The 10,466-nt window shown below is 38.2% G+C and overlaps 3 protein-coding genes across 3 annotated transcripts in view; 1 reads left to right on the top strand and 2 right to left on the bottom strand.

Moving 5' to 3' along the window:
• Positions 1-396: 396 nt before the first annotated feature.
• LOC311082894 (uncharacterized protein) lies at positions 397-1,940 on the bottom strand (the record flags this gene model as incomplete). The annotated part of the gene is made up of 1 exon (XM_084114073.1): positions 397-1,940. One exon carries the CDS (start codon positions 1,938-1,940, stop codon positions 720-722), a length of 1,221 nt encoding a protein of 406 aa, XP_083970199.1. The 3' UTR covers positions 397-719.
• Positions 1,941-2,051: 111 nt separating this feature from the next.
• Positions 2,052-9,290, top strand: ccnh (cyclin H). The gene is made up of 10 exons (XM_084114074.1): positions 2,052-2,653; positions 2,820-2,949; positions 3,289-3,411; positions 3,505-3,578; positions 3,673-3,883; positions 5,825-5,988; positions 6,071-6,141; positions 6,830-6,932; positions 8,978-9,041; positions 9,116-9,290. Exons 2-10 carry the CDS (start codon positions 2,833-2,835, stop codon positions 9,146-9,148), a joined length of 960 nt encoding a protein of 319 aa, XP_083970200.1. The 5' UTR covers positions 2,052-2,653; positions 2,820-2,832; the 3' UTR covers positions 9,149-9,290.
• rasa1a (RAS p21 protein activator (GTPase activating protein) 1a) overlaps positions 6,974-10,466 on the bottom strand; it is a 48,596-nt gene continuing 45,103 nt past the window's right edge. Inside the window, exon 26 of the mRNA XM_084114070.1 lies at positions 6,974-8,549. Coding sequence (XP_083970196.1) covers positions 8,501-8,549 — 49 coding nt within the window. The 3' untranslated portion in view covers positions 6,974-8,500. The remainder of the gene's footprint in view (positions 8,550-10,466) is intronic.

Genomic DNA, 10,466 nt, shown 5'->3' with positions numbered 1-10,466 from the left:
CATGGGAAAAAATGTTGAGTTATTTAGGTAAAAACATATATATCACGCCTCTCAACTACAGCAGGAGACTAGAGTGTAAAAAGGCAATAAACACTCACCTTTTGATTCAGTTTTGTGCAGGCTCTTATCGGTTCATGGTAGCACAGCACACAGGAAAAATAACTGTAGTGCCATGGTGATATGCAAATTATGGATCACGCTGAATACAAGGACATTTATTATTCATAAATTACTCATGTTTATGCAAATTAGGTTACACAGCCATACTCAAGTAGGAGGTTGGTAATTTATTCTGTCTTGCTTTATAGGCTTCAGTGGCTTTTTAAAAAAAGGCTATACTATTTTGTCTGTCTGGCTGTTATTTATGTAAAAGAGGGAGAAAAAAGGTGTTACAACATGGTATTTTTATTAACGATTTTTATGTAAAAATAAAGAATATCATTTAACAAGGTACACAAATTCAAGCTAAATCAAAGGACCATGCAATACAATGCTACAAAATAAAATGTGGATTAAAATTAACACTTGATGGAACCACTTTTCCAATTGGGAAATGTGTTATGGTTATAACAAACACTTGGCGCCCCCATGTGGTCATCTGGGAGAGCGCGTTTGTTTAGCACCTGTCCCGTGGTGGTTGTGGTGATTACAGTTAGTAGACTAGTCTCTAATAATCAGTTCATAAAATACTTCAATTCAGATACATTTAAACCAGGATTTTAGGATCCCAGGGTCACAGATCTTCTCACAACATTATCAACCTCTTTTTCAAATTGATGAAGAAGTTTAAAGTCGCAGAATCCTCTGTACAGTAACCCGGTTGCCAGTGTTTTCATAGCCTCCTTCATTTGCCACAGGGAAGGTACAGTGACAGAGTGTAAATCGCCGTTGAGCTCAGCTGTGATCACTGTTGGGTCGAGTTTTGGGATGTCCAGATCCGATAGCGATTCGCTTTCATCGTTAGATTGGTTCGTTAGGCTGGCTTCAGACACGCTTGGTGTATTTTCTGAAGGCTGGATTTTTAAAAGGCTGAGCCAATCTCCGTTTGAACGGAAGTTGCGGAAACCCATCATCCTAGCCAACCGAGTCGCTTCTGAACGAATCATTGATTCATTTACTGTGATTCCGTTCTCACGAGAATGATCGATCCAACCACAAAGCGCGCCTTCAAGTTGCCGGATCATTGTAGATGTAAAATCCATTCTTGGTATCGCCGTCTTTTTATTATCATCAGACGTGGGCTCTTTTTTGGGGCTGATCTGGAACATCCCTCGTATTACTCCCTCCCGGCTTTTAAAGCGCGTGAACCAGTCTGTGTTCGCCCTGAAGTTACGGTAACCCACTGTCCTGGCCAACCGAGCCGCTTTTGAGCGAATCGTTGATTCATTTACGTTAATGCCGTTCTCACGAGAGTGATCGATCCAGCGCCACAGCGCAGCTTCGATTCGATGCGTCTTTCTGGCCGTGAGGTTTTTCTTGGTCTCTTTAAACCGCTCCGCCGCCGAATTGCCGGATTTGGGCTCTTCTGGCCCGTCTTTTCCATCAAACATCTCTCGTATTACCCCCTCCCGGTTTTTAAAGCGTGTCAACCACTCTGAGCTCGCCCTGAAATCGCAGAGACCCATTTCTGTAGCCACCTGAGTCGCTTTTTTACGAATTATTGAGTCATTTACTGCAATACCGTTCTTGAGACAAGTATCGATCCACCTCCAGAGTGCAGCTTCTATATGAGGTGTCTTGCGAGATGTAAAGATAGTCCTAGGAAGTTTAGATTTGGCAGTTTTAATTTTCCTTTTCCGGAGCCAGACACAAAGCAGAGGTCCTGAGATGTTTAGCAGACGCGCAGCAGCGTTCTGGGACATTGGAGGAAGTTGATCGTATTTCTCTAGTAGACTGTTTTTTTCCTGAATTGATCTGCGGACATATTTCCTCGTGGCCATGTTTATGTGCTTTTGAAAAGCGATGGAGATTTGGACTCTCGAGTCGATTCTTTTAAGTTGGATATTTTCAGCGGATTGGTTGAACCGGTTCGGTCAGAATGATTCGTGCACAAATCGCATTGAATCGACCCGAGCAGTGACAAACAACAATTTACAAATAAAACTCACTGGGAATGTGTTTATTACATGACTGTATGACTGTTTATCAACACGAATACAAATCATTTAGCCTTCGTTGTAATTGTATGTCTCCCAATTCATTCATCATTTCTTAAAATGTACCTCATCGAGAATATTAATATGATTTGAATAACACCCTTGTTAATAAAACCAAATAAAACAAAAGTATGTGTTTTTAAATAACTCTAATCTGTAATATTGGAGGGCGAGATAAAATAAGGGCATGATGTAAAATAATTGCTGGATTGTTCGTTTGAACCGGTTCTTTGAAACAAACTATTTGAAAGAACCGACTCGATGAAATGAATCAGACTCGTGAGTGAGGAACACAACCGTCATCATCCAAAGGCGACTAAAGAGTGGCGTGACTAACACGCGACGGGTTCTCGCGATGTTTGAAAACACGCATTTCGACTGTTGAAATTTTGGTTGAAACGAAGATCAGTAGCTGAATCTTTTACAACCGTTTGATATTTGTACTGCAATCCTTGATTTAATACACAGACGGAAACATCACCGTGTGCCCAAGAGGGGTGAGATTGAAGCATACTTTTAATGAGATATGAAATCATTGCTTTGGTTAACTGCATCGAAAAATACAGTAACGTTACATTAACTTGGATACTAAAAATGTGTATATTTATATGTGCATACTTGTCTATTTGGTGTGTAATCATAGTTGTATTGTTCCATCCACAGCCTAATATTCAACATGTATCACAACAGCTCACAGAAGAAATTCTGGACTTATGATAAAGAGGAAACATTAGATAAATTAAGACTAGAAGCAAATCAGAAGTTCTGCTCAAAAGCCCTATCCAGTGGTAAGGTAAGTCACAATGTGGAGTTCTTTGTATTCTTTTTTTGCAAGCAAGACTACAATATCTCTCTCTCTCTCTCTCTCTCTCTCTCTCTCTCTCTCTCTCTCTCTCTCTCTCTCTCTCTCTCTCTCTCTCTCTCTCTCTCTCTCTATATATATATATATATATATATATATATATATATATATATACACACATACATACATACATACATACACACATATATATATATATATATATATATATATATATATATATATTCACACACTGCAATGCACAGTAAACCAGTAATTTATAGTGTTAACAGCATGCACCACAATCACATTATATCTTCATCCGTTTTTCAGCCTGGAATAAATGAATCCATGTTGCTTGATGGACGGGAAGAGAAAGTGCTTTTCAGACACTACGAGAAGAGATTGTTAGACTTCTGTGCCATGTTCAAGCCCGTGATGCCTAAATCTGTTGTGGTAATCATTATCAGTTTTATATCAGTTAAAGATGAGATCATCTAGTTCTGTTCTGGCTTCTTCTTTTTTTTTTTACCTCTAAATGTTTTTCAGGGAACAGCTTGTATGTATTTTCGAAGATTCTATTTAAACAACTCTTTAATGGAATATCACCCTCGGACAATAATGTAAGTGTATCGACAGAGTGTAATAAGTTCTAAGATCATGATTTTTTTATTTGATAGATTTTGCAGTTCTGACCTTCTCAACTTACCTTTGCAGGTTGACATGTACATATCTCTCCTGTAAAGTGGATGAGTTTAATGTGTCGAGCACTCAGTTTGTGGGGAACCTTCAGGACAGCCCAGCGGGACAGGAGAGAGCTCTAGAACAGATTCTGGAGTATGAGCTGCTCCTTATCCAGCAGCTCAATTTTCATCTGGTTGTTCACAATCCGTATCGGCCCTTGGAGGGTTTTCTGATTGACATGAAGGTGAGCTTAAAGCCTGGTTGCAGACAGTCCTGCTCCAAACGCACGTCATTGGCTTAGGCAATGTTATTATGTTCAATGTTGGGAGTAGCTAACTACAAGTAGCAACTCTACTAATTTAACTACATTTTTCAGTAGCTCGACAGTTTCTCAGTTGCTTTGAAAAAACTGTAGCTTTTCCAGTAGCTAGCTACTTTTTACAGCAAGTAGCGATGTAGCTCAACCAAAAGCTACATTCTGTTTTGCGTTTTGACAAACCTGCAATGCATTGAAGCAGTAATAGTGTCGTCGTATTATTAGATCACAATCTAAAATTGTGCATTCAGTTATTTGTAATATACAATATTTTTTATAGTGCCTTGTAGTATAGCTAACTAGCTACGTTTTTCAGAAGGGTAGCTTGATTGTATCTTAAAGGTAGGGTGGGCAATTTGTTTTATAAACACTTTTTGCTATACTGGTTGAAACTCTTTACATGCTGATGGCAATCAATAATAGAAGTGGTATAAATATTAAAACATGTACATATATCTTCTGTGGAAGTCTCAGGACCAAAAAATGTTCGTCCAATCATTGCATTTGGACCGAATGCAATGATTGGACAAACATTTTGTCAGCGCAACCCTTCTTGTGCAGACATCACACTGTAGACACAGTCACTGGGTGCTGTAAATAAACCGCAGTCCTGAGAGACATTACCGTCTCTCATCCGTGACGCTTTGCAAACTCTGCTGTGTGCGATTAGTCTTGCTGCCCACTGAGCACGGAAAACTTCCGTGAGCCTAGTCAAATTACAGCACTGAATAATGCATTTCGATGGAAAAAATGACTCTAAAAAGAGTTGGGGAATCAGAGTGAGCTGTTGCGGGATATATGCAAGATCCAAGCTGCCCAAAACATGAGAATTCTTTATTTTAAACTTGCATAAGCGTAATGTTTAACATGGTTTGCCTGTCAGGTGCTTTGACAGATGCGTTTGCTGTTTAATGTGTGAAATGTTTCCTCAGCGCAAAACTTTAATTTTTCGGTTATATCCTTAACTGTAAGTGTTAAAAATTCACGCTAGTATTTCCATTTTGCATGAATACTCATCCTTACAGTCTGTGTTAAACTTCAGACTTTACTGAATATAGTAAACTTTACTGCAAAAATATAATTTTTGCTGAAATAACTTGTTGGACGTTAAATTTAGGTTTAAAAGTCAACATTCAAGTATTTGTAATTCAAGTATTTTTTGAGAGTGGTAACTGCATGTAATTGAATATAGATGTAAGACGTTTCAAACATTTACAGGATAAAGAAATGATAGTAACCGGTTCCTGTGTCCAGAGTGAATGTGTGTGTTCCTGCAGAAAATTCCTCTTATCTGTTAACACTGAGTGTTTTGTCTTTATTATCTTATTTTTTAATGTAGGGATTTAAACGGTCTTTTTACTTTATAGCTCTTTTGTACATTATAGCATAGATAAAGGTATATTCACTATGTTTTTATAACATTCAGTTGGCAAATTAGTTTGTAGGACAGCTTTGGCCAGGACGTGGAATAGTGTTTTGTCAATAAAAAAAGAAAATTGTCCTGATTAATGGACAAATGAGTGGACAAATTAATGGACATAATCATGTGACACTGATTAATCCGATTAATTTAAGAAATAATCGGCCAACTTATCAATTATCAACATAATCGTTAGTTGCAGCTCTAATCTAATGCTTTCAAAGCTAGCTTGCTATTGCTAGCCGCTCCAAAATTGCCTACCCTGCCTAACTACTTTAAATTTCACGAGTAGCTTGTCAAGCTACAGGTTCAGAGTATAGCTTCCCCGACACTGATTATGTAGGGGTGCTCAAACGGCACCAGTGATGCAGAGATTAGGCACTTCATTTTTAAAAGTTGCTAAATAGATAATTTAAGGGAATCTGAATGCATGGTTTCTGTATTCTCAGACCAGATACCCATTGTTAGAGAACCCAGAGATGCTGAGAAAAAGTGCTGAAGACTTTCTCAACAGAGCAGCAATGACAGACATCGGACTCCTCTTCTCTCCGTCTCAGATCGCCCTCACAGCCATCCTCAACAGTGCAACACGTGCTGGCCTGAAGATTGAGGCGTAGGTTTCTCCTTCAGCATTCAGAGATTCTAACACTTGAGATGGCAGGATGTTAAAAACTTCTTTTTTTATATATTTTCAGATATTTGACCGAATGCATAGGGCTTAAAGAGGATAAAGAGACCCTCTCTAAGATCTATGAGTCTATGAGACGTAAGTATTTCCCCCCTTTTTTTTTTTTTTTACTGTTAAAATGTCACTAGATAAGAGATGCTTAAATTTGAAAACTCCTGTAAAATCTTTATAACAGGTCCTTCATAACACATGTTCAGCTGGTAAATCTTATAAATGGTGACCTGTAAATTCGTCAAAGTTATTTTATGGGAGATTTATCTCCTAAATATCCATTTGGCTGTGAAATGCCGTTCTGAAAACGCTATAGACTACAGAGGACCCATTCAAAGCCTTCCATGCTGTATGTAGACTTAATACACACTAGCACTCAAAAAACTACTACTACTTGTATAAAAATATTAAGCAGCAGATCTGTTTTCAACATTGATTAGAAATGTTGGTTGAGCTCCAAATCAGCAGTAATGATGCTGGAAATTCAGCTTTGCCATCACAGGAATAAATGACATTGTAATTGGTGAGCAAGACTTCTTTCAAAAACATCTTAAAGCTTTTAAATGGTAGTGTATCATACATCAGATGATTTGATTGCCTGTTTTGTTGCATTGTGCATAATTGAAAGTATCCTCTTGGACAAACCAGTGACTTTTTGTTTGAAGCTTGTCTTATTTTGTGCCTGGTAAGGGTAATCTTTGGATTATCAATCATTTGTTATTGGTACATTTAAGGATACAGTATAAGTGTAATATTGTGTCTGTTTTCACTATAGGAATAACAAGTCTTATGAAAGCGTACGAGCTTCCCAGAGCTGAGGAGGTCGATACCTGCAAACAGAAACTGGAAAGGATTCATGCTGAATTTGCTACAAACTTGTGAGTATTTGTGGGGAAATGACAGTACTCAGACAAACTTAGAGTTTTAAAGCACACAAAACTAATCATACTAAGAGTTTTATTCAGCCAGGTTAGTCACTTGGTGTTTTGTATCTAAGATGCAAAAGTTGTGTTTTTTTAAGTATAAAATATAAAAATAAAAATACATGAGCTACCTGAAATACAAAAAAAAAAAGAAGGTAAATCTGCGTCATGCTTTTTATAGATTTGCTGGGTCATAAAATGCAGCTAAATGTACTGTAGAGAATCCCCTACATCAACTGTAGATGAAAACAGGAAATGGGTACAAAGTGAGCTGTTTCAAGTCAGTGGTAGTGAGTATACCTTATACTAACATAAATGTAACAGGGTATTACCATGATTTTAGCACACAGTACAATGGTTAAACCAGGGTTTTTTGGGACAAATACCATGGTAATCTTTCATTACAATGGTGTATGTCAAGAGTTCCATGGTATTAGCATCAGATCTCACCACTGTACAATGGTACCACCTCAGTACTTTTTTTGTAAGGGTCTCAGTAAGTACAGGACAATGCAACTACCTGTCCAACAAAAATACATTGTAGAATCATCTAAATTAAGTTTTTTGCAGTTTTACATATTTCAGGGAATAATACATATCCAGAAACTGCCAAATTAACTCCTCAAGCAAGTCTGATAAACACGAACAGGCTGATATAATAAAATAATAGAGTTTGATAGTCAAGGTCTTTCTTTTATGATGTGAAATGAACCAGGAAGTTCATAATCCACTCGGCCCATTCTGGTGAAAAGCAACAAAATTAATTTGAGTTGGAGTTTGTTGCTGTTGCTTCGGTGGAAGAACAGGGGGCAGGTTATTAAAAGTGGACACATGCACCAACCTTGTGTAATCTATCCTCCAAAATTGAATCGGTCTCACTGATCTGCTCATGTATCACACAAACACTGGTTTGGAGATAAAAGCCAGGATGCAGCATCTTGTCAAGCGAAGCTGCTCAGAAGGTAAGATAGGAATCAGTTGCTATCTTTAGGATCTAAGCCTACCTGCACCTGAAACCGCAGTCGAAAACAGGAAGAGGTTGTGTGGTACAGTTGAGTGTAGAGACGGTTTTTAAGGCTTGCACCATAAGTGCATCTTGCTTCCCTGATGGTCAAGAGCAATGCAGTGCCGAAGTTCTTGCTTGCTACAGATGCCAGTCTAGAACTCACGGCTGCCAGGTCGGTTACACCAGCGGGTGTGAATCAAAGTCGGACAGATCCACGTTGATTTTGCAGGTTGGGTCAACAAGCATTTCCGATTTACTCAATTTTGGTTATCCTCTTGGAGTGTTCATGATTTTCAGTCTTAGAAGACCCTAGGTATACTTTTCGACGGACATAACCTCTAACCATCTATTTGATGGCTTATCTGTGAATGCAAGTTTTGAATCAGTTGGTTTGAGAGATTGAGATTGGCAGTGTGTTGCCTATCTAGAGTCCGAGCAAAACTTGGTTCGTGCATCCACCTTCTTCCTTTGCATCTGGCGAGAACAATCTTGCTTTCTTTGCTACCAATCTTTTCTTTCAGAGGATCTGGATTGTGGTGGCTACAGCCATAAAGGTACATTCAGTTCTGCAAAATAAAGACAAAATTGGGCATGGTGACCTTTCAGGATTATGCAAGTCTTGAGCGATTTATAGTGAGCCATAATAAATGTCAAGCGCTTTCAGAAGGCCGTGGCATCGTAATGCCTACATGCAATGGATCAGCTTGTTTCTCACCCTGTGTGCGCTTAAGATTTCTTCTTATTCACAATATTTTTAAATGCCTACCTGATACTTTTCTGTTGAGGCTATAGTTAAACAGCAAATTGACAGACAAAAAAAGAACATCTATGATCTTGATCTATAACTACACAGTTATGAGCTACAGTGATGCACTAGTTTGCATGCTTGGATGTGTGTGAGTGATGAGTCTCCAAAGACAGTCACTAAATGAATGCAGTCTTCAGATGATAACAGTGTATGGTTCTGATGCTTTCCTCTGTCCACGGCCTTCAGGAAAAGAAAACATGGATATGAAGATGACGATCACGTTGTGAAAAGGCAGATGGTTGCTGAGGAAGTAAGTTTAGATTGGTTCCTCAAATGCACATCTTCTGGCTGCCACTTGAAGCTTATGGATTTTCTGTTTTGCAGGAATGGACTGATGAGGATTTGGATGCATTGTGATGAACATCCTCAACAGTTATTTCATGAACGGGTTGAGTGATTCCATTTGACACTTGTCATGCGGTTATCAAACTAAATTGTAAATATTTCAGCAAAATGTCATGTCTTTTACATCTCTGAAAATAAAATTTTTTTTTTTTTATTCCCATTAGTTTTTATTCAGAGGGGATGCATTCAATTAACCAAAAGTGACAGTAAATATTTTTATATTGTTACCAGAAAATCTCTCCAAGTGCTGTTTGTCTGAACTTTCTATTCATCAAATATCGAAAGAAGGTTTCACAGTTTCCACAAACTTATTAAAGGGGTCATCGGATGCCCATTTTCCACGAATTGGTATGATTCTTTAGGGCAGGGATAGGCAACTTCGGTCCTGGAGGGCCACTGTCCTGCAGAGTTTGGCTTCAGCCCTGATTAAAAACTTACCTGCCTGTATCTATCTAGTAATCCTGAAAACATTGTTTGCCTTGTTCAGGTGTGTTTAATTAGGGTTGGAGCTAAACTGTGCAGGACAGTGGCCCTCCAGGACCGGAGTTGCCTATCCCTGCTTTAGGGTGTTCATGTAAAGTTTGTAATATACTTTGGTTAAAATTCCTCAATGGTTATGTAAAACACCACCCTTTTTACCTCCTCAAAAACAGCTTTGCTCACAGTGACCTGTTTCGGTGCATGTCTCTTTAAATGATAATAAGCAACTGCTCACCCCACCCCTCTCTTCCGTGGGGGGTGTCGAATGGCTGTGGGCAGAAATATGCTAATATGGGACAGTCCTGACAAAATCTGACGGAGCACAAAATCCCAACTGCTTGATTGAGTGTTTAGACTTTTTGAGGATTTAAAAAAAAAAAGTGAATGGATTTTTTTCATTGTATGGTGGTTGTGTCCACACACTCCAAAGACACATTTATATGCAAACACCATATAAAAGTGAATTTTGCGTCCGATGACCCCTTTAAGCAGCACAACTGTTTTCAACATTAATAATAAAAAGAAATGTATCTTGAGCAGCAAATCAGCATATTAGAAATGATTTCTGAAGGATAATGTGACACCGAAGACTGGAGTAATGGCTGCTGAAAATTCAGTTTTGTCATCACAGGAATAAATTACATTTTAAAATAGAAAATGGTTATAAGAGGTAATATTTAATATTACTCTATTTTGGATCAACTAAATGTAGCCTTGGTTAGCATTAAAGACTCGTTTCAAAAACATTTTTTTAATGATAGTGTACTGGTAGTTAAAACACTTAAGATCTGCTTGCAACTATTTAGCAGATGTCTTACAGTACACGTATAACAGTGACAGTCTTAAAGAA

The sequence above is a fragment of the Abramis brama genome (assembly GCF_963993115.1).
Source record: "Abramis brama genome assembly, chromosome: 5".
Taxonomy (NCBI): domain Eukaryota; kingdom Metazoa; phylum Chordata; class Actinopteri; order Cypriniformes; family Leuciscidae; genus Abramis; species Abramis brama.
This window is presented reverse-complemented; position numbering and strand designations above follow the sequence as displayed.